Source organism: Felis catus, chromosome D1, assembly GCF_018350175.1.
Source record: "Felis catus isolate Fca126 chromosome D1, F.catus_Fca126_mat1.0, whole genome shotgun sequence".
Classification (NCBI taxonomy): Eukaryota; Metazoa; Chordata; class Mammalia; order Carnivora; family Felidae; genus Felis; species Felis catus.
The window spans coordinates 39,031,937-39,056,264 of NC_058377.1; the positions used below are offsets into that span (position 1 = coordinate 39,031,937).

At 46.4% G+C, this 24,328-nt stretch overlaps 1 protein-coding gene across 13 annotated transcripts in view; it reads right to left on the reverse strand.

Annotated features, from left to right (window-relative positions):
- AMOTL1 (angiomotin like 1) overlaps positions 1 to 24,328 on the reverse strand; it is a 155,233-nt gene that overhangs the window by 23,468 nt on the left and 107,437 nt on the right. For all 13 annotated transcript variants that reach the window (XM_006936834.5, XM_006936832.5, XM_045038584.1 and 10 more), the window contains 3 exons: positions 21,444 to 21,588; positions 20,020 to 20,109; positions 512 to 657 (listed from right to left, as the gene is read on the reverse strand). In XM_006936834.5, the coding sequence (XP_006936896.3) occupies positions 512 to 657; positions 20,020 to 20,109; positions 21,444 to 21,588 (381 nt within the window). The remainder of the gene's footprint in view (positions 1 to 511; positions 658 to 20,019; positions 20,110 to 21,443; positions 21,589 to 24,328) is intronic.

Sequence of the window (24,328 nt, forward strand, 5' to 3'; positions counted from 1 at the left end):
CCGCTACATCCATAATGCTTGAGAGGGCTCAAAATTTCCTACACTAGGGGAGTCACTGCCCAGCTGAGCCAACTTCTGGAAACTGGAGCCTGGTTTGCTGAATGCCACCTCCACTTTTGGGGGGACACTTTTGCCCCCTCCCTTTTTTTTTTTTTAATGCAATCAAAAGCCCAGAGACAGAGCAGATAAACTCTTTTTTTTTTTAAACGGTTAGTCTCTTTTCTCCACAGGCACCAGTGGTTTCCAATCCCTCCATTTATTTCCAGCCCTGGACACCTGCCCACCAATGGGCGGCAGGCTGGCTTTCAGGCGGAAAGTGTGCTCTCTCACGGCTGTCTTTCATACTCTGCCTAGTTCTGGGCTGTATAAACTGTGTTTGTATGAACTTTTATTTGGGAGGCCTCCTACATCCCTCCCCCTGACTTAACGCCTTGGAGTTGGCTCCGGGCAGGGGTGCTGGTTAGGAAAACGAAGCAGAGGCCCTCAGGGTTATGTCTTCACCCCGTCTCACCTCCTCCTCCAGCTTGATGACCCTGGCCTGGGCGTTGCTCAGAGCCTGGTCCAGGATCTCGATGTGTCTCCGGTGGTCCTCACTCGCGGTCCGCACTGCTGCTAACTCCATTTCCAACTTCTCCTTCTCCTTCAAGAATTCTTTGTCTAAAAGGGAGACAAGAACAAAACCACCTCTATCAGAAAGCACTCACCCTCTGGGCTCACGGCCAGTCTACATCTGGCAAGGATTAGAAACAAAAAAGCCTGCAGAGAGCAGAGGGTTGAATTACTGCTTTTGCCCCCTCTTAATAGCGGTGATGTGTGCGGTAAGGATTTGCTCAAAAACCGCTGTTAACTCTCGATACATTTCGGCTCACAGTTCCAGAGATGAACGGTACACAAAGAACCAGTGACCCACGTTCTCTGTAACTCACTTCTGTACAACATTTACTTTAATGCTTCAAATTAGCCTTGTACCTATGATTTCATTTTATGCTCAAACCTCCCCTGCTTCTGTCTTCTGAACCAGTGATGAAAGGGCAGGCAGGACTAACAATAATACTAATATTCTCATTCACAGAAAAATAAACCAAGGCCCAGAGGGTTCAGCTCTTTGACTGAGGCCGAGAACAGAGGGGAGCTCTAACCCAGGCCTCCAATCTTGGGCTGGATCCTCTTCCTGTACGACCCAGACCCCCACATTTTCTCCTAATTCTGTTCAAGAGGGGAAAGGGAAATTGCTTTGGATTTAGGGACACTGCTTTGGATTTAGGAAACTGTTTTCTTCTCATTCAGGGGCAGTATATCTGATGGCAATCACTGTCTCTTCGCACACGGACAGCAAGGGCCACCCTGCATTCAGTAGCTTCCACACCACCTTCCGGTAGACTGACCACCATGTTAGTTTAAGCAGGGATGGCCAGTGGTGTCACGGGAACAGTATTACTCATCGGAGACATTTTCCCCGTTAACAAAAGCAATACATTTTATTTTGAAAATAAATCCGAATCTTTGGTCACGTTGTACGTAATATGGAAAAACTTGAATGAACTCAACGTGAAAGATTAAGGGATTGGGTAAATAAACTACTTAAAACCCTCCAATAGCCTAGGTTGCATCCGTTAAAAATTAAATAAGATATTATTAGTGACACGGAAAAACACTTCATTATTGAAAAAAAGTCGTTACATAAACCCTACTCATGCTGTTCCATCATTGTGAAAAACAAGGCATATGCAACAGCAGCGGCGAGAGTTAGAAGCTGATTTCAACAGGCCCGCGTCACTCGAATGCTTCAGATAGGTTATCGGGATCCTTCGGCAACCATGGTCCGGAAGCTACACCAGCGGGTGCCCATGGTTTCACTCATTCGTATTTCCTCGTAGAGTCATCCATTAATTCAACAAAGAGTTATCAAACACTAAGGACCAGCCCAGTGGGCATGGAAGCAATGGAAAAAATGCTGTGCTTAAGGAGCAGGAAACGTGCTTTTGAATACAGGGCAGGAGAATAAAAAAGACACTTTAAGCCTACAAATAAGCATTAACAAACTCATAATTTTAGAGCCGGAAGGGATCATAGGAAATACCCCCTCTGGTTCTGCCTGCTACTTTATGAGTGCAAAAAGGAAAACCCAAGAACGAAGGCACTTGTCCAAGGTCCCCCTGCCAGCTGGCACAGAGAGAGAGCCCAAACCCGGGTCTCCTGATGTCTCAGCACAATGTCCTTCCCCCTTGACTACACTGCCCCTGCACTGTGAGGTCACGGTGACAGGATCCGAGTGCAAGCAGAACAGCTTTGGAACTGGCAGCCTGGGTAGCCTTGTACAGCTAAGTGGCAGAAACAATGGCATCCCCTGGAAACAAAATGAAGCCACGAAGATCCTGACCCCGAACACAGAATTACTTGTGGGCTATTTGTGTGCCTCCTGGCAACGGCCAACTGACCTCCCCACTTCTCCCTTTCAGCGGCATCTGACACTTCTTTCCCAATCCGTGGAGAACGGCCACGCGAAAAGCCCAAACGAATGGGTCAGTAGCAGCCCACTGGCTCTGCGCCCCACCATCCACAGCCCTGAACAACCCAGAGCATTTCACTCTTTCTATGCAAAGTCAGTGACATCTGAACACTAGCTCCATGGGTTTGGGCAACATCTCAACAGGCAGGGTGCCCACTTGCCTTGTCCAGGCTCTGGAGGGCACCCAGGAGTTACTCAGCATGCTTGGGAATGAAACGCTGGATTTCAGGGCTTCTGTCTGCTTATCAACCTAAGCGTAAAAGTTTTTCTCTTTGTTGAGGGCAGCCAAGGACATGTTGATTTTGACCAGAAGAGAGTAAAAAGATAGACTGAGCTCAAGATTAGAAGCTGCTCGAGTTTGGCAAATTGATGATCACAATTTTTTCTGTGTTGCAAGGACAGCTATTCATATTTCTGAATTAAGTATCCTTCCCCTCCTACACACACACACACACACACACACACACACACAGGCAGACACACTGGATTCTAGCATTTACTATTTACTTGACATCATACTGTGGTTAAGGCATGGACCTCAACATCAGAAAAGAATTAGATTCAAATCCCAAGTTCACCACTTTCCAGTTATGAGGTCTCAAGCATGGTTAACCTCTCTCTGAGACTCAGCTCCCTCATGTAATCAAATCACCTAATGGAACTATCCGACGAGAGAGATAGCATCTATATCACAGTGTTATCAAACATGACTCTGTTGGTAGAGATGAGGCATATAAAGCCTGAATATCCTAGGTATCTGTTTTGGTCATTATTGACTCCTTGAGCCTAGAAGAGTGCCTGGCTCAATATCGTTGAATGAATGGATGAATCTCTACTATGCACCAAGTTCACTGCCAACCGTATAATAAACGGTAGTTAGTTCTCGTTAGCTGCTAGCTATCTCCTGACAGCCTTTGTTCCACAGCTGTCCACTCTGCCACTGAAGTCGTGCTGACCATGGATGTCCCTGGTTCCCTTCTCTGCTGAGGCTCCCTGAACCCCACAGGTTGCACTACCGGACTAAGACGTAGGTATTGAATGAAGACTCCGTTAGCTCTGGACTGCTTTGCTGTCCTCTGAAACTCACAGGTCGAAACATCTCTGTTGATGACCTTAAATTTCAGGCTGCAGCAATATCACTTAGTATCACTCACACTGGCTCAGAACTTCTTGTCCACTGATAGGACAATGTTCTCGACAGCAGCAACAGTAACAAACTCTGCTCATGTTTGTTGAACCCGAACTGTGTTCCAAGAATGGGGACTTAATTCCCTCTAACTATTCCCATTATTCTAAATTTACTGTGTAATTATTATTCCCGTTACTATTTCCACTTTCCAAATAAGTCACATGCCCACAGGAGCGGGACGACTCTGTCAACGGCTGAGGCAGAAAGTGCTTTTGTGCCGAACTCAAGTTCACAAGCATGGTGCTATGTGCCTCGCCTGTGCAAGCAGGCAGAGAGAAGTGCAGAATACAAGACGCAGAAAGTACCGGAGAGCTCCATGATGCTCATTATGGAAGACACTTAAGTATGTCACAGGCCATATCACATTTCTCCAAACACAGAAATCCCATCCACATGTATATCCATTTGTAAATATTAATTAATTAAGCATCTATTACATGGAGGCGTCAGAGAGTACCGTGAAAAGCTTGGTTCTAGAAGCAAATTGCCTGGATTCATGTCCAGATTTACCACTTACAGTTCTGAGACTTTGGGGGTAAATGAACCTCTTTGTGCTTCAGCTTCCTTGCCTTTAAAGTGAGGATCACAATAGTACCTACATGGAAAATGCATATGGTATGGCGCAGGGCGCCTGGGTGGTCCAGTCAGTTGAGCATCTGACTTCGGCTCAGTTTGTGATCTCATAGTTCGTAAGTTGGAGCCCTGTGTTGGGGTCTCTGCTGTCAGTGCAGAGCCTGGAGCCCGCTTTGGATCCTCTGCTCCCTGCCCCCCTTTCTGTCCCTCCTCTGATTGTGCGCTCTCTCTCTCTCAAAAACAAACATTAAAAAAAGTAAGTACCCAGCATATGTCAACTATGATCATGCTGTGGTTATTGTTGGTGTTCCTAAAAGTGTGATAAATTCGGGGGCTGCGAGATGAGTAGGTTGTAGCGTTTTCCTCTCAGTCAGGCAGGAAGACACAAGGACACACGCAAAGGCAATGTGACAGGTCGCACTAACATGCTTGCACAGGTGCTGTGAGAACACAGAGAGAACATCTAATTCAGGCTAGTGTGTGAGGAGAGGGGTATCAAGGCAGTGAGCCTGTGGGGGCGCGTGCTGGCTGTGCCCCTGGAGACACAGGACTGAGGGGTGTCAGAGCTATTCTAAAAGGTCCTCTCTTGGGAGATGCCAAGGAAGAGCCCCATGGGTGAAACCACTGCATAAGAGAGTCGCTTCAGCTTATTATTAGTTAAGCCCCATGGGGTATCTCAAGAAATACCAGCCTCACACTGAATTTTTGGTTGGGCTCCAACGTATATACTGAGAATTCCTAGAACAGGCAAGTTGACACAAGAGAACTCTTGCCCAGAATGGTCCGTTTACTCAGTGGATATGAATTACCCTGAACTGCGTGGAGCAGCGGGTTGTTTAGCACATGGCCCCAAGCCCATTTACACAGAGGATGTCTGCTCATACACTGTTTACTCTGGAAACCACAGCGGTGGCACGGCTTTGCCAGGCTAGCCTGGTTCGATTCCGGCACTTTCACACACTGGTTCACCTTGGACACGTGAGATGTCCCGGACTCCATCTCCTCAAAAGGAACAAACAAGATCCACTTTGCGTGACCAATGTGAGGATTAGAGTGGCTATCCGCAAAATACCTCCCACAGGGCTTGGCGCATAACAGGTACTCGATAAGTAACAACACAAGCTGACGTCTTCCTGGGGGCTTACCATGTCTCAGGCACCATGTCTTCTGCTTTATAGCAGGACCTTACTCAATCCTCCTAACAACTTTGTTCGACAACTGAGAAAACCAAAGCCAAGTGAGCTGTGACACTAGTACAGATCAAACGGTAGTCGCTTCTTTGCCGCCACCCACAAGGTTAGTGTCTTTCCTAAGGAAAGTGCAAATGTGGACGCAAACTAGAACTGGCCCAATAATTCAAAGATGCTCCCTCCTCTCCATCTTACCTTCTCCTCTGCCAGTTCTAGGGAAGGTCCAAAGTGGACGGTCTGTTGAAAGTGTTTCTGCAATTGCTACCTGAGTCAGCTCAACAGCCGACTGAGCCATGGGATGGTGAGTGTGTGTTGGGAAATACAGAGGATGGGGTACGTGGGTGGGGCCTGACAGTGGGGATGCCAGGGCGCCGTGTGCCACACTGCTAGTTTAGAATTCGGTGCTCCAACTTATGTCTGGAGTTCATGCGGGAGCAAAGTTATACGTCTACCTGGCTCTTCTCAACAGGCATTAATTTCTAGGCCTTTCCTGATGTATGGGTTTTTGATGAGCTTTTACCCTGAAGCCAATATAGCTGGAGGGACAGGAGAGACCAGCTGCTGCCAGCGTGGCCGAGGGCTGACTAATTTACTGGAAGGCGTGGAAGGTAAAAGATAAGTCTTCCTTTCCCCATTCTCTCCTTGCAGCCAGAACCAAGGTTTAACCCATTCCCTGGCTGGTTCTGTGGGGATTTAGATCTGTCCTGGATTGGGTGCACATTCGTGGGTGTATGTGCATAGATATAAACACAGACCAAGCCAATTCTGTTCGAGTTCCAGATCCCATGTGCTCACACAGACGCACACAACTAGCCCATTAACTGGCTGGTTCTGTGCGGTTATTTCCCTGGTACTTCTCAAGGAAGATTCTTGTTGCCCTGCATGTGGCAAGAGGACGCAGTGGTAATGGAGCAAAGGGAGGAGAAGGCAGGCACGGCCCAACACACCCTCTGAAATGCCAACAACCTGCACTCTCGTTCCGACTGATGAGACTGATTGTAGGAGTACAGCATCTGGCTGCTCTGAGTAACGAGAATGTAAAGGACGCTACCAGAGAACAGGCCATGGACAGTGGGAGTCAGAGGAGATGGGGCTGACAGTCCCCAGACCCTCTGTACCACAGCAGAGGGCCCACGTCCAGCACCCGTGGGACAGGGCCTGCAAGAGGCAAGTGCTTCCTTACTGGCTCTCCATGGAGCAGCCAACTTTCAGAGACCTGGTTTAGACAACACTCAGTTTAGAAGAGCCATTTCTACAGTGCTCTACCCACAGAGCTAATCTGGCAAGTTGCCATGAGTGCCCTACAAAGCCCCCCTCATCTGTCCCTGCCTAGTACTCCCCATTTGAGGGGGTCAAACCTGAAGGGCCACGCACCCAACCTAGGCCAGTCAGAGTCTCTTGTCCGGGAACATGCAAGTGGGAGCCATGGAGAGGCGTGATGCTGACGTGGTAACCCAGCTCTTAGGCTATTCCAGCACGTGCTTTGGAGACACAGAGAAAGCCATTCTCTAGAGAATGAAGAATCAAGCAGGTGAACATAAGAGTGGATGAGAATCCACGGTGAGAGAGGGAGGAAAACAGAGCTGTACAGACAAACATAAACCCTTAAATGCAAACTATGCCTTGATTTATGGAAACCCCGGCCCCTGACTATACTTCCTGCCTGAGGGCTCCATTGCACACAGATGCACTTAGAAAACAGCCCTCTTATTTGGGCTTTAGCTACTAGCTCAGGCACATTTTACTTTTCATAATGAAAGATCGCTAAGACACTCTACTCTTCTTTCTTTATACGTCTACACCCTTCTCCACCAAGAAAGGACTTAGTAGTTTGGTTACCACCTTAGGAGGATGCTGACTAACAGTAATGGCGTCAATTCTGTTAACTAGAAACTCCTCTGCACCGCTAATGAAACAGATTCCCTCTTGCGAAAACGTGTCCAAATACGTATTTGCCATATTCTCTCCCTAAAGTTTCTTCGCCTGTTTCTTCTCCTCTAGGATGCTTCGGCTCTGGGTTCCCTGGCCCCGTATCTTATTAACACTGAACAGATGTTGGGGAGAACTCTATTCCAAGGGCCAGCTACAAGCTATGAGGTAAGGGAAGAGTCAAATCCTTTTGGAAGTCCCGTTGACGCTAAGAGTAATTTCTTTTTTTTGAGGTCGTGTGAGTGCAAAGACAACAGGAGGTATTTCATTTAGTTCCCTATTTGCAAATTATTCAGGTTCATTCTGCCTCAGGGATATTTTACACGGGAGTGCATTCTTGACATCTGCCCTCACCCCCTCACCTCAGTTTGAGAGTCAGACTGATGAACCCAGAAAGGGACCCCCCCCCCGGCCCCCCGCCAAACAGGGTGCTATTTACATTATAGAAGAGTGAGCTCTTGACATGAGACTTATTTGATGTAGAAGATGAAAGATGGGGCGCTGGGTGGCTCAGTCAGTTAAGCATCAGACTTCGGCTCAGATCATGATCTCGCGGTCCGTGAGTTCGAGCCCCGTGTCAGGCTCTGTGCTGACAGCTCGGAGCCTGGAGCCTGCTCCGGATTCTGCGTCTCCCCCTCCCCCCGCTCATGCTCTGTCTCTTTTTCTCTCCTCAAAATAAATAAACATTAAAAAAAAAAAAAAGATGAAAGATGATCCCCCTTTCAAAGCCACACTAACTAATTCAGAGATGAAAAAGCAATGCAAAGCTGACCCCATAAGCTGCTTTTCTGGCTTTTTGTTGTCTTTGTAAAATCGGCTGATACGGTTTCTCAGGTAAGGAAACTTGTCATCTCAGGAAAGGGTCTTCAGCTCTGGCAGCCCCAGTGTGCAAGTGCGGGTTGCCATGGTTCCGCCGGGCGACTGGAGACAGAGGAGAGGGTGTGAGTGGGCGGCTAAGTAGGTCTGTTGACACACACACTGAACAGTCCAGTGGGGGCTTGTTTTACATGGCTCCGACAGTGAACTGTTTTCAAATGAATTCTCAATAGGGAAGTTAAGATCGGGAGTTCAAACCCCACTGTTCTGCAGAGCCTGGGCAGAGAGAGATGGGGAGGGGAGAGCAGGGATGTGGGGGGCCAAGTAGGAAGGAGGGGGTTCTGAAGAAGGCACCCCGGCCCAATTTAATTAAATTTCTTTCAATTTACAAGGAAAAAGTTTCCCTTTCACATTGTACTATGGCAGCAAAATTACTCTAAAATACTAATCAGTTTTCAAGGCCCACTCTGAAGGTTACAGGCTGCATGAAGCTTTTGATTCCTTCCATAAAACAGATCTTTCCTGAACGAGAGAGCCTGAACACATACACTTTGCTTGGGGGGGGGGGGGTAGGGAGGGGAGAAGGGCGGGGGCGGGGGGCAGCAGGTGTGGGGAGTGGTCTTAATGAGCCCGTACCATATTCTGCCTTGTAGTCCACACACAGTGGCCGGTGTCTGTCTAGAATCTTCCTAGCGGGCTTACTTTGTACCACATTTGTAGGATTCTAAGAACCTAAGATAACACAAGTTTCCTAGGTAAAGAGCTGTGGCAGGTTTAGGCAACAGCTTACTGAGCAAGACAATGCTTCTGATACACGATCAAGTTCTAACTCAGTCTTTAAAACTTTTTAAAAAATGGGGGCGCCTGAGTGGCTCAGTGGGTTAAGCGGCCGACTTCGGCTCAGGTCATGATCTCGTGGTCCCTGATTTCGAGCCCTGCATCGGGCTCTGTGCTGACAGCTCAGAGCCTGGAGCCTGCTTCGGATTCTGTGTCTCCCTCTCTCTCTGTCCCTCCCCCATTCGCATTCTGTCTCTCTCTGCCTTTCAAAAATGAATAAATGTTAAAAAAAATTTTTTTAAACTTTAAAAAAAATGAAAGTTTCAGATACTTCTCACTGGAAGGAGACAAAACCTAACCAGAAAATATTCTATTCATCTAATGAAGGAAAACAATACAGTTTGGTCTTAACATACTTAAATTTTTGTTACTTTGTAGAAGTTATCCGTTGCATGTTAATATCCAGGCCTCAAAGTGAGTTTGCAGTGCCAGAAGTAAGCTACCTTAGCTATGATGTGGTAAAAATATTTGAATATCAGTAGTCCTTTTCAATATAATTTTCCTTTTTTTTTTAATGTTTATTTTTGACAGAGAAAGACAGACACAGAGAAAGACAGAGCACGAGCAGGGGAGAGGCAGAGAGACGGAGACCCAGAAACCTAAGCAGGGTCCAGGCTCTGAGCTGTCAGTACAAAGCCCGACGCGGGGCTCAAACTCACGGACTGTGAGATCATGACCTGAGCCGAAGTCGGAAGCTTAACCAACGGAGCCACCCAGGTGCCCCAATATAATTTTCTGTAAATACAGTCCTCTTAAATAAAACATAATCTCTTAAAATATAATGTTCCCTACTACAGTCATTCTTCCTGTTGCATTTCAATCTTGGAAACTGTACTTACACATTTAGGTATAATTTACAGGTGCTGGGTTTTTTTAACCTACCTAAATTTATGACCCATGCAGCTTGCTAACTTGCTTGACTGAGTAAACACCCCTGCACCCGCTCAGCTTCCAAATGTACTGTTCAACTTGCCACTTTATTTATTTTTTTACTTGAAATAAAAATGTACTGCTACTCCTGTATCATTGCCGATGGCAAAACGGCAAATTCGGCAATGAATAATGCCACATAAATATAGGATACACCGGGCATGTGGTTTTGACTGCACGCATATTTCGTGAATCAATTATAAACCAAATTTTCTCTAACCACCAGAGAACAGAAGTCCGTTTTTTATTTTTGTCTTTTCTTAATATAAAAAGATGAACCACAGATGCTTCTGTTTAGTGTGGCTCCCCGTGTAGAAAACATCCATAAAACCTGGACATAACACAGAGAGCAATGATGTGAATGCGGTGGAAAGGGATGTAAGCAGACACATGGGGGAGGCGACGGAAAGGACTACAAGGTTTACATGTGCTGGACCTTGACTGAGGTGGTTGCTTCATCTCCTCACACGATACACCTGAAATGTGTAAATTTTATCATACATATATATATATATATATACACATTATATACTTATGTCTGTTTGAATTAAGACATTAATTATAGCATCATTAGAACATGTACATATAGAAAGCTATGGTTTTAAATGGGCCCTTTAGGGGGGCGCCTGGGTGGCTCAGTCGGTTAAGTGTCCGACTTCGGCTCAGGTTCGTGGTTCGTGGGTTCAAGCCCCACATCGGGCTCTGTGCTGACAGCTCGGAGCCTGGAGCCTGCTTCAGATTCTGTGTCTCCCTCTCTCTCTGCCCCTCCCCCACTCATGCTCTGTCTCTCTCTCTCTCTCTGTCAAAAATAAATAAACATTAAAAAAAATTTTTTTTAATGGATGCTTTGAATGGCAGCTAAGACACCAAGGCCTGGCCCAGGCGGGCATTTATGCTGAGGAAGTTGTTTTCCCTGGGGAATCAAGTGGTCCCTTCTAGGACTGATCGAGGGGAAAGAAATGTGTTGCCTGCAATTACATCTTCTGCCTTCCTTATTTTTAATGGTCTAAGACCAGAGTTTCTGGACTTAAAACAAACATTTTGTCCCCTCAAAGTTCTCTGATTCCATTGAGACCAGCTGTATGCTCTCACTACAATTCATGGACCAAAAATAGTTTTGAAAACGAATTGTCAGGAACTGCACCGCAGAATTACCCACTGTTAGGCTGCTTATTTTGTATCATCTCAAGAACAAAAAGTTTAATTTCATAGATATTTTGAGATACCTTTTTTTTTTTAGACTCTAAGTTCTATTCTAGTCTCAATGATTCTTTTGTTTTTGTATTTGAAGAGAGATTCTGGATTATCCAACAAGGCCTTCTGTTATAACTGGCGGGGCTTCAAAGATAGATATAGAAGTCGGAAGTCCAGAAGATTAATTCCAGTAGTTAGAACTTACTCGAGAAGACCCAAACATTATTATCATAAGTCACGGTGCTGGCCTAAATAATTTGTGACCAAATAACAATTCTAGAAAGGGACTGTTTGTCTGCCCTACTATCCCGGATTCTTCTTGAGGTAAAAATGTGAAATCTTTCATCACCCCCAGGGCCAAAAGAGATGACCTTTGCAGAAGGGGAAGAAAAAACGTAACAAGGAAGCTCTAATTGTCAACGTGGTTTAGCCATTAAACACCTACGGGGCCTTGGGCAAACCACTGGACCGTGCTTGCTTGGCTGAGGTTTCTTCGTTAGTAAAACATGCAGGCTACACTCAATGTGTCCTAAAGTCACTGAGAGTCCCCCGCTGCCACCCTTCACATTACAACCTCTCTCTCCACCTCCCAGTATATAAGAAGGGCATCCCACGCCAGCTCAGTATGTTTGGCCTCCAGACTCAGAATGACCTGGGTTCAAAACCTGTCTGCCCCACTTACCACCTTGTATGACCACGGACAAGCTACTTAACCTTCCTGTGCCTCAGAGTCCTCATCTGCAAAATACCTAGAATACAGACCTGACAGGTTGTTTGGAGGATGAAAATACGCAATGTACCTACAGAGGCTAGCAGAGTGCGTGGCACACAGTAAGTGCTCAATTAACGCGGGCAGCTGTTACTGTTCTTCCACACAGGCTGGCCTGAACTAGGACCCGCAGGACAGATTAAAGGGGGCAAACTGCACCCGTACCTGAGGATAAACTTTTAACCGTCAGCTCAGCAGCCTCTGAAGACCCTGTCACTCACAGCAGCAATCAGATGGCCTTTTAATGAGCTTCGGTTCAGAGGATACATGCATTGCTCCTGACCAGATTTGTGACCTTCGAGGTCCTCTCCAAGATCTGCAGACCTCATCTCCCAGGAGGCTGCTTAAGGCAGGGATTTCTGGCACTGATGGGAAAGGCACCCCTAAGACCTCACTATCCAGGCAGTTACCTACCATTAACCATTGGCTAATCCTGCCCAGCCCTCCATCATTATCAAATTCCTGATCCTCACTGGGAGCTAAGCCTTGTGTCTGCATTTCTACGTGTCTCGGTTTATCTAAAATGATAATCATCATGCTTCCCTGATTCGGGATTAAGTAAAAGAAGACTGTGAAACTCCCAGGAAAGCAAATAACAATTACATCTTGATTTATTAGTTAGGGCAATCAATTCACAAAGTGAGATCTAGGGAATGCTTCAGGAGGGTTTCATTTTCCATGCTCCTTTTACTGAGGTTCCTTCTTTTTCTTTCCTTCCATGACTAATACCTGGGACAGAGGTCAGCACACTACGACCTATGAACCAAATCCCACAGCCTCGTTCTGTAAATCAAGTTTCATTGGAACTCAGCCACACCCACGTGCTTATGGACCATCTATGGCAGCTTGCAGACTACAGGCACAGAGTGGAGCAGTTGTGGCCCCCAAGCTTAAAATTATTTACCAGAGGAAATAGCCAATAACTGCTTAGTTAAATGAGAATCATCATCATTTTATTCAGTAGCCAACAAATATTTTAATTTTTTTTTTTTTACATTTATTTATTTTTGAGAGACAGAAAGAGACAAGAGTGTGAGCAGGGGAGGGGCAGAGAGAGGGAGACACAGAATCAGAAGCAGGCTCCAGGCTCCGAGCTGTCAGCACAGAGCCCGACGCGGGGCTCGAACCCACAAACTGTGAGATCATGACCTGAGCCGAAGTCGGAAGCTTAACCGACTGAGCCACCCAGGTGCCCCATCAACAAGTATTTACTAAATGACTCTAAGTGCCAGGCACTGTACCAGGGTAAATGAGCTGGGACTACAACAGTGAGGGTGAGTGACAGGGCCCCAACCCTCACGCTGCATCCAGTTTAGGAAGGGAAGACAGACCATGACCATCCCCACAGTTATTTATATACAACCGTAATGGGCATTTACAAGGGAAAAAGTACCAGGCGTGGGAGGAGGATATAAAAGGAAGACTTCACCCTATGCTCAAAGACTTCTCTGGCAATTGCCTTTTGAGCTGAGACCCGAGATCCTGGATTTCCTGGTTCTGAACTGCCAGGGAAAGTGAGGGTTTCCTGATGGCACATGAAATGCAAATGGACTTCAGCATGTTTTTCGTTTTGTGCTCAGTCCATCCGTCCATCTACGTATTAGTACAAGAAACATGGACCCTAATAAAGTCAAAGACATTTGATTTTTCAGTCCCCTAACAGGAACGCCAAGGAGCTACACGGCTTGAAAACCAACAATGTGAAACTCATAACCCACATTCAGTTGTGAGAGGCCGGTGTGAACACATGATCAAGAGGCAGTTCTTTAATCAGCTCTGGTTCTTTAAGCACAGAAAATCAGCCAAATTGAATAATGTTAATTTTCACACTTGGGGAGACTTGATTGAACGTCAACAGATGCCCTGCAGCCTGGGCGTGCTGCTGGTTGTCATGTAGGTTTGAAGTTTCTCAGTGCTGCCTGTCAAGGTTGATCGAGTGGTGTGAGCATGCACATGCTCTGCTTTCCAAATTGAGCAAGGCTCGGTGAGCCACGCAGGCATTCTTTGGGAAGGCAGCCCATCGCCCTGCCCTGAAAACTGGCAGGTCCTTCCAGAGAATGCGAGTGCCGGAACTGATGGAGGATGCACAGATGCACGCGCCACGGAAGTAATGCAGAATAAATGCATTTTATAAAGTCTTTGCATCTCCCGTCACTGGTTATCCCACAGAGCTCTGTTGGTTGAATTAGATTTATTCTATTTCTTTAGATGAAATGGAGGTACAGGGAGATTAAGCATCTATCTTCAAGTCACTGAGTACGTTAGTGAGGGACCAGGATTCAGATCGTGCAGCACCCGATCCACGATTATTTGCTTGAGTTTGTACCCACAAAACCTTTGATATTAAGGGCTGCACAGTCCTATTAAACATAGGGATCGTCTCTAAGGAGCATCGGTTAATTCAGGGCAGGACCATTTTCTCAACTTAAATGACACTGCCTTGGCAGGTTTCATGGACAAGTCCTTCCTCTTCACGCAGGCACTGATCTGTGGTGTCTGGAATGGCCTACCGATTGGTCAGCATAAACATCTGGCCGACTGCTACAAAATGGTCAACTCTCATCTCCAACACAACCACAACGGAGTAAAAGGGAAGGAGTCAAGGGAACCAAAGTCAACTCTATTAATACCAATGGTCAGGAACAATACTATTAAATATTACTGTCCTTATTAGTAAAAGATTCCCCTTACCTGGATATCCTCCTACCTGGAAAAAAAGGAAGGAGGGAAAGAACAAGGCCAAAAGGGAATTTGAGCATTTTTTTTTAATTTTTTTTTATTTGTTTAGTTTTTAATTTGAGCATTTTTAAATTGCTCCTATTCTGATAGTTATTTTTAATAATTTGCCTAATGTCTCAAAAATAACTGGGGATAACCCAGGTTATCTCCAAACATGACCGGGAGATAGCTGAAAAGAACATTTCGATACGGATGCTGCATCAGGAGAATTTCCAGCCTAATGCTACAAGGATTTCCCACTTTTATTCATTCCCTCAATACACACTTATTGAGTGCCAGGAACATAAAAAGGTTCAAGGGCTTGTAGTGCGGGTTGGAGATGGGTACTGTTGACTATTGGTAGAGAATGCCTACAGCTCTCCCACCTAGAAGAGGAGATCCATGCAAATAAATCGCACCCATATGGAATGCCAATAGAGTAAACACTGCAGTAGGGGCTCAGGAGAAGCTGTGGGCACCGGCAGGCCCAGAGGAGGGGTAAACCAGTGCACCCATAACCTAACCTGTCTTTCCCACTGAAACCTGATGGGAACTCACAATACGAGGAAATGAAACCCAATGAGGATTCAGAACAATCGCCTCATGCTCTACGTGAGTCAGCTGAACCAACGTTTCTGTCACTGTAAATTCTGCTTGGTGTTTCACACAAGCCCTTGCAGGAAATACAAACATCTCAGAGGGATGTTCTTGCAGAAAATTATGGTAGTTTCTTTTATATGCTACAAAAGACAGAAAATCAAAGTACCTAAAACAGGATTTAAGAGTAAGATGATGATTACAAGACACATGGAAAATGGCAAATTACTGTTATTTCTAAAATACGTTGGTCGCACACATTTTTTTTTGTTAATTTCCAAACCCACGAGAATTATAAGAAAAATCAAATCCATATGGTTCTGACTTAGGTACACTCATTTTTCAACAACTTGGACAAATAATGGAGTGTTCAAAACCTTTTTTTTTTTTTTTTTTTAAGAGAGGGACACCATTTAACAGCCAGAATCTAACTTACAACAGACTGAAATTTAACCAAATATGCTCAACCTGTAGGGTCTAAAGAACCCTGGAGGGGCAGAGATAAGTTCTCACACACCATGGGACATGACTGGTTTCATCCTGGAATAACACGCATACTCCAGAGCTAACCAGCTCCCACTCAACCCGAGAACGTAGTGAGATCATCTCTACTAGTCCAGTTTCCATGGATCTAATATTTCATTTTGGGTTTTCTGGCCTAATGGCATGGGAATTCTGCAGAGCTAACAATTTTCAGAGAGCAAAAAGAGTTAAGCTGTTGTACTTATGGAGAAGACAGAGCTAAGAATGACGACAAACATTCCCGGGGCTCTGCCTTTGGTGGGCAGCGGCCCGCCTCTGCTGTACGTGTGTGCGCACGTGTGAGGATGTGCACAAGTGCATGTGCGTGACACAGACAAATACATGAATGGGAAGACCAGGGGTCCCAGTAAGTTAAAGACGTTAAACGGGGCAAAGAAGGCCCAGTTTCGCGCAGACAAAATAGGGATTGGCTAGATGCCCTGTTTTTCAGGAGAATTTGTTTGCAAAAATATTTAGAAAAATAAACGAGCAAACCCAGAAATCAACCAAATAAAACTCTGAATTCCTCCAAAGACAGGGATGCAACACCATGAGGTGATAGAGGAAAAACAACTCCGCGCAGTCACCAAACTCCTAAGCACTTAATTAAGTGCAGTTTTTAATACCGACAGATTTCACGATCAAGGAAGGCTCAATAATCACCCTGTTTAATGTTCGTTTCAATCTGAAGAGCTACGTAGTGACCACCCTGGCAGTCCACCGAGGTCTTCATCAGGCTCCAACTTAAGAGCAGAGAGTTCAGGCCTCAAAGGAAAACTCCCCTGGGCAGCAGAGAGATTTAGTGATCTGGCCAGGAAGGAGTTTCTCCCTCTATTATTAGAGAGAGCTTTACAGAAATCCTACTGACCAATGAATGTACTGCAAGAGTTCCTTGGGTGTTCTTGGACCTGAACTCCTAGATCCAACAAGAACACCTAGCAAAAAAAAAAAAAAAAAAATCAAACATACCAGACTCTACTTTCCCCTTCCCTCCAGTGTCTCCATTGGCCAAGGTGTTTGTCAGGGGCTTGGCGACTTAGCCTTAGCTCGCTGCCTTGTGTTACTCAGAGAAGTCACTACTATTTGGTCTGCAGTCTTGCTTTCTCTTAGCCACGGGCTAGAATCTCAAAAGATTCATTTGAAAAGGATGGCTGCTTTTGTGTGTGCAATGCTTATAATTATGATTACTAAGCATTGAAAAAGCATTCCAGGGGCGCCTGGGTGGCTCAGTCAGTTGGGTGTCCGACTTCGACTCAGGTCATGATCTCACAGTTCGTGGGTTCGAGCCCCACGTCGGTCTTGGTGCTGACAGCTCGGCGCCTGGAGCCTGCTTCTGATTCTGCGTCTCCCTTTCTCTCTGCCTTTCCCCTGCTCGCATTCTGTCTCTCCCTCTCTCAAAAATAAAACATTAAAAAAAAACTTAAGAAGTATTCCAATAATAGAGCTTCTAAAACAATACACGGATAATGGAACACATTAATAACGATGAGGAGGGGTAGTAATTCATGCCTGCCATTCTGTGCCCACATGCTGAAGCCTGCCAAGGGGCAGTGTCCATCACCAGCCTTCTGGGCATGTCTGCCCCTACTGTTACACCTGCTCATTTAGCGAGGGGCCGCAGCATGAGATGACTCAACGTGGTCAAACCATTCCTCATTATCTAATCCCAACACACTCCTCCTGCTTTTTACTGGTAAAGGGTGACCATCCATCTTATTGCTCAGTCACTCCTTTCTCTCACACTCTCACTGCCATTACTCAATTGGTCACCGAATCCTACTAATTTCGTCACTTACTTCTCTCTCCTCTACCCTCCATCACTATTTCTGTTTTAGTTCAGGACCTCTTGTCTAGATCCTAAAATACCTGGAAATTAGTCTTCTTACCTCTAGGTTAGTCCTTCGTGAATTTCTCCTTTACTGTGCCTCCCTAACTAGCTTCTGAAATATAATAAGCCTTGCAAACAGTGAAATCATAAACACATCTGAAGAAAACATAGGTGAATATTTTTATAATCTTGGTGAGCGACAACCATCTCTAAACATGATATAACACCTTGATGGCATAAATAAGGTTACTTAAAAAAATCTCCTGTAGGGGTGCCTGGGTGGCGCAGTTGGTTAAGCGTCCGACTTCAGCCAGGTCACGATCTTGCGGTCCGTGAGTTCGAGCCCCACGTCAGGCTCTGGGCTGATGGCTCGGAGCCTGGAGCCTGTTTCCGATTCTGTGTCTCCCTCTCTCTCTGCCCCTCCCCCGTTCATGCTCTGTCTCTCTCTGTCCCAAAAATAAATAAAAAAACGTTGAAAAAAAATTAAAAAAAAATCTCCTGTAACATAAAGAACACTGTAATCGAAGATTAAAAAACAACTGAGGAAAATATCGGCAACATGTAGAGTACATGCTAATTTCCTTAGTTTACAAAGAGTTCTTACAACTCACTAAGAAAAAAAAAAACCTACCTGCAAATTTGAAATAACATCTCAAGTCCATCTCTTGCCACACCAGGAGAGGAAAAGCTAACGCAAATAATTATAAAGCTGTGATAAAGGCACAAGTGTCCTATAAAGAGTAGGCTTTGAAAACTTTGTTAGATATCACTGGTAGCAAACCTGCTTCAAATGCCCTGATTCAATTACATTACACATCAACACTGAGATACCTTCAAGCAGTTGAAAAATGTCTCTGGACGCTCTTGTTTATGCCTTTGGAACACAGTGGAGCATGTTTGCACAGAACAAATCATTCCCTGTAAAGCTAGAGGCCCTCTTTGCCTGCGTTATTAATGTTTTTTAGCTTTCAGCCAGGAGGTTCAAGTCTTCAGGAACATTTCTCAGCTCACACAGCACCAAATCTTATTATTCCATCAGCACAGTCTGGGCTGGGAGGCTGGAGCTAATGCCCATCAGATGAAACTAATTGGCTTTTCCATTTTTACTTAAACTATGTGACCAAATAATATCCCCTGACAAGAAGGCAGAGTACTAGCAGGGTGACATTGCTCACGTGACTGCCAAAGACACGCACTCCACCTAGGCACACGGTCATCCAAAAGCAAGGTGTTACAATCCTAAACGCAAATAGTACAGGTGACTCTTTTTTTTGTTTTGTTTTGTTTTTAACGAAAGCTCAGATGAGATGGTAGATGGACCGCACCCATTAGAAGAAATAATATTTGTTAGGAGAGCGAGTAATTCAAGATGCTGACATAGTTGTTTTTTTTTTTTTATGTAAATCTGGAACACAAGCCAATTCACCTATTGCCAGACACCCAAGGAATCGGAGGCAAAATCCCTTGACTGGGTTAAGTGTCCATTTCCCAAAACAGAATTAAAAAACTGAAGCTGAGACAAATAAATGGGGTGGTCCCAAGAGTAAATTTGGGAGAAACAATGGAAATTGAACCCAACCAAAGAGTACTGGGAATTAGAAAATTGAACCAACTATTTCCCAGCCTTGAAAATGTAGGGCTGTACTCAGGACCCAAGCATCAGAACACCACCATTATACAAGGGATGGCCAGTGTCTGGATACACAGGACTTACTGAGACGTATGATACAGAAATAAATTTGATTTTCTAAACAGCTTAACTGGATTTTTACATTTCTGACATACAATGGATTTGCAGGAATTCAAACCATGACCGATGGTTTCTCAAAACCCATTTGTTTCTATCTTTTGCCTCTGGTAAAATGAATAAAATATTCTCCCAATGAAGCCAAAGGCACAGGAAGCCACTGAAGATTTTATTCTGTGCTGCGCTGGGCTCAGTGGCTTTTGGAAACGGGCACCACATATGAAGATACAAGGTGAGGCCCTTCGGTGACTCGATGCTGCCAGAGGCGGCCAGGCCGGAAGTGCTGACCCTAAGGAGCACAGAACATGCCAGGAGGACCCAATCCCGCCACGAGCCTCCTTCCCTCTCCGTGGAGCAAAAGAGTTGCGCCTGACTGAAAGTGGTGAGTGTCAGGAAAGACTGCCATGTTGCTTCTCCGGGAGGATATTAGAGAGAAACTGTAGGTCAGAAGGACAGAATACACATTGCCGAAATAAAACAAATCAACCTTGGCTTCGTCTCTGGCAGACGTAGAAGGGCCTCCTCCGAGGCCCAACAGCTCATTCACTAAATGAACGAACCAGAAGCCAACGACCTACTTACAAACCTGCTTAAAACTAGTAAGATTCTTTCCGCAGGCCCCCAGTTTTTAAGAATACCAATGTCGGGACAGATAAATGTTGGAGACTCACTCTGGGAAGCATAAAGCCCCTCTGCGGCTCTGTCTTCGTGCCCGTCGTAGTCCCTGCTGGACAGTTGCCTGTTGGCGGTCTCCAGTCGATCTGCGTGCAAAGAGGAAATGGTCACAAAGAAATGCATATGGATCTAAGACACCATCCAAACAAGAAATGACGTGGGTGTCAGGAGCTGGGTATGCAGAGATGCTCAGGCAGGGGCCCCAAAGTGAGTAACTCTTGGGGAGGGGCAGTGTGCTCCCAAACACCCAAAGGGAAGTCTCCAGAGGGCACGCTGTGTGCCTTCATGCCATCTGATGTCAGGGTAGGCAGCGGCGCGAGGCAGCCGAGCACAGGTTCTGAGAACTGCATCACTCATCACTGCCTGCAAGGCCGGCCAACCTCTGTTTTGAAGCCCCTGAAAAGGGGTTAAGTCTCCTTGGCCTCAAACCCAGCCCTAGTTCTATCCCTCACCACCAGCCCTGTGGTTAGCCAGGGACAGCTGCCCGTAGCTGGGAAGCAAAAAATAGAAATAACAATTCAAGAAATACCAAACGTTTTTTTAAAAAGTCAAAATGACCTAATGGATAAAGAGTCTACCTACGGGGTTCCATGTCTGCTCAAACTGCTTGGTTAAGTCTTCACTTTCTCAGTGAAGTAACTCAGAAGAAGTCTTTGTTGGACGTGCACGAGTCCCAAGACAAAAGGGTTTGCAGGAATAGGAAAGGGAGGCTCTAAGTCCTGGAGACCGCCATCAGGACATTATTTTGGCAGACGAGGCAATTGAAAAATGGCTTAGTTGACTGAAAGACAAGGAAAATTTTAGGGGTTGAATCATCCTGCGTGTTGGAGACTGCCAAGATCCCGCTGCAGGTGGCTTCCAGCTTTCGGGGAGTTTATATATATCTACATTTATCACAACTGTGGGCTTTTTTTTTTTTTCCCTCCAAGAGGGATGCTGTCTAGCTCTATCTTCTCTACTCTGTGTAGCAAGTGCGGAGCGGTGGCTTTCAAAGAATGCCACCCAATGACTCAGCCCGATGTGGGAAGGGTTGTGCATCCAAACATTCGCCTTTGCGTAGTCACAAATCACTGAGTACTTGTATTTTATTTTTTTTTTTAAATTTTGAAGTGATGTTTTTATTTTTATCTTACTGAATAAATTTGCCACGGACTAGCAAGTACTTTTAAAGCGGAGAAGGAGCTGCACACACACTCCCTCCCTTTCATGGGCTCGTGCACGGAGGCCGCCATTTCTCAGACCCAGTGCTGCAACCCACGGCCCACAACCTACAAAGGAGAAAGGAACAATCCCGCTCTTTGAGTGCCCCTGCCCCGGGTGGTTGGACTTTCCAGGACCATCGGACAGTGTGGACCTGAGGCCAGGCAGCCCGCTACAAGGGAGTCTAGGGCAGAGAGTGTGTGGGTGGGGCTGGCCATGCCTCGCAGGTCTCTGTTGAAATCATGAAGTCTTCGGATCTCGCCTTCCAGTTTGTTTCGCATCGCCTTGTCCAGCGATTCTCGCTTGGTGGTGGACTTGACCAGGCTCTCATAGGCTTCTGAAATCCTCTGAAGCTCTTTTTCAAACTGAAAGAAAGAAGTGGCATGAAAGTCGGATTCCTGGCATGCCCACGGGTGCCTCTGTGACACTGATTCTTCGGCATTCCGAGCGCGCAGGCTCTGTCTTGGGTGCAGTCTGCCTGCCCCTCCAGTCGCACACCTCCCCAAGTGCGTAATCGGTTCCACTCCCCCTCTGCCCTCTAAGGGCCACGTTAGGACCCTGTAAACAGCAGGTGCACGAGGCTGGCTGGACTGCCTAATGTCACCTTGTAGAAGTTTCTCTGTACACTTACCAGGAAGGGGTGGATGTAAACATAAGTTCAACCTCCTATATTTTGTATGGCAATTTGCAACTATTTTTCTTCTTCTCACTTTAGGTAAGGGAAAAGTATTCAGGTACAGAAAAACTAAAGGGCCACAGCTAGAACCCACATTTCCAGGCTACAAGTGCAGTGGTCTTCCAGAGCCCCTCCTACCCGGCCCCAAAGGAACATCAAATCCACGCAAGGAGAGGCATCCTTACTCAGCATGTTGACCCCTTTGTCTGTGAACTTACCCGCATAAGGACAAAGGACTCGGATCTAATCATATGCAAATGCACCACAGGAAACCTCTTTATGTGAAGGAATTGAAAGATATGGGGTTAAAACCATTCTTTTTCCATTTTTCTTTTTTTTTTTTTCAACGTTTATTTATTTTGGGGACAGAGAGAGACAGAGCATGAACGGGGGAGGGGCAGAGAGAGAGGGAGACACAGAATCGGAAACAGGCTCCAGGCTCTGAGCCATCAGCCCAGAGCCTGACGCGGGGCTCGAACTCCCGGACCGCGAGATCGTGACCTGGCTGAAGTCGGACGCTTAACCGACTGCGCCACCCAGGCGCCCCATCTTTTTCCATTTTTCAAGAAGTCAAGAGGTGTGCCTTTAATCTCGGGCGCAGGTAAATCTATAACAAGTAGCCGTACCTGCTCTAACAGGAGTCTCCTCTAACAGCATGCTTTCCAGGTAGGTGTCAACAACCCCCATTTTATTGCTGTGTAACATGCACGCGGGAGAAGGGAACACGGAACCTTGATGAACTGCTGCTCCGAGTCAGAAGAAGCAGAGGCCCAGTGGGGAGGGCTGAAGCACTAGAGCCCCTCACTGGGCACCAAGAGACCTGCATTGTGTTTTCGGTCCCTTCACAGGAGACCTTGTGTCACCATGAGCCAGGCACCCTAACTGCCGGTACCTCAGCTGCTCCGATCAGAAAGTCCCTGCTGGGACCCCTGTAAATAATGCACGTCCTGACATAACAGACATCTCTCGCACATTTTCGATGTGTCCTTGTGCCAAGGATACAGAAATTAGTAAGATAATTCCCGGTCTTTGGGAGCTCAGTCTAGTGTCGGCCTCTCCCCAGGCACGTGCACTTCTCCAACGCAATGGGAACCGGGGGGTGGTGGTTCTGTAATGCTCTGACAGCCTAGCGATAAAGTCATTAATTCTGCAGGGGTGAGAAATGGTTTCTTTAAAAAAGATATCAGGGAAAATGCCACTTAAAATGAGTCTTGAAGGATGCACAGAGTTTGCCCAAGCAGAAAAGGCCAAATGGCTTTGGCGTTGTGGTCAGAAGACAGGGCATGAGCCACAGCACAGGGCCACAAGAGAAAGTGCATGTCTCTGACATGACAGGTAGTCCAGGGATGAGAGCCAGACATGAGGGCGGGAGCTAGTCCCGAAGGAAGGACTTCAGGGGTGAGGGGGAATGACAGGGGTAAGGAGGGTTGGGGAACGGAGGGGTATCTAAGCAACTGGGCAGCATGACCTTATCTGAGGCTTTATAGAGATACAAAAGGGAGAGGGGGTGGGGGGGGACGTAGGGGTTGGGGGAGAGTGTAGGGAGAGGAAACAGGAGAAAACAAGTCCAGGTAAGAAGCTAACGTAAATAGTTCAATGACAGATGACAAGGGTAGGGAACTATGACAACTGAAAAGACAAATTCCAATGACACTGAGGAGTGGAGTCAACAGGGCACAGGGAGTGGTCGGGATGGCAAAGGACAAGGAAATCAAAGACAACGTAGACATTCGGACCTGGGAAGACAGAGTAGTAAGACTTAACCAAAGTAAGTGATTCTAAGAGAAACGGGCTTAGCAAAGCCAAGGAAAGCGGCCTGGTTTGGGAGGCACTGACCTCCCTGCAGAACAGCAGGCAAGGATTTCCAGGTAGCAGGTAGAGATGCAGGTCTGGGAGCCCGGAGAGCTGCTTGCTCGCTGGGTCCCGATGACAGCTGATGTCATACAGCGGGGACGACTTAGGGAGATTGACAGAAGACGACAGGGCCAAGGAGGGGGCGTCAACCCTGTGCAGTACATGGGGCAGAGGAGCCACTGGACAAGAATGAAGCTGGGGGTGCCACAATCTTGCGAAGAGAGAACGTGGTCGGTGCCCCAGAGGTTACAATGGAGCCGAGAAGACACGTCGGAGAAGAGGCCAGTGAAGAGGTGTGGAGAGCATCAGGGCTTCTGTGGGATGGAGGAGCCAAATGCCAAGGCCCCTCTGGGCACCGTGTTATTCTCCCAAAGGCCTCCGGCTACCAGAGTCGATTCTCTCAGAGTCTCCTCATTTCAATAGGCCTTTCTGTTTCTTCCCAAGATCTCGTGAACTGTTGGGAATATGGCAGCCAGAGAAGGGCACATCCTGACTCCTGTTCCTAGCCCTCCCCCAAATCATGTTCCTTCCTTTTAATTTTGTTTGCAGAAGAGTTGGCTTTGAAACATATCACC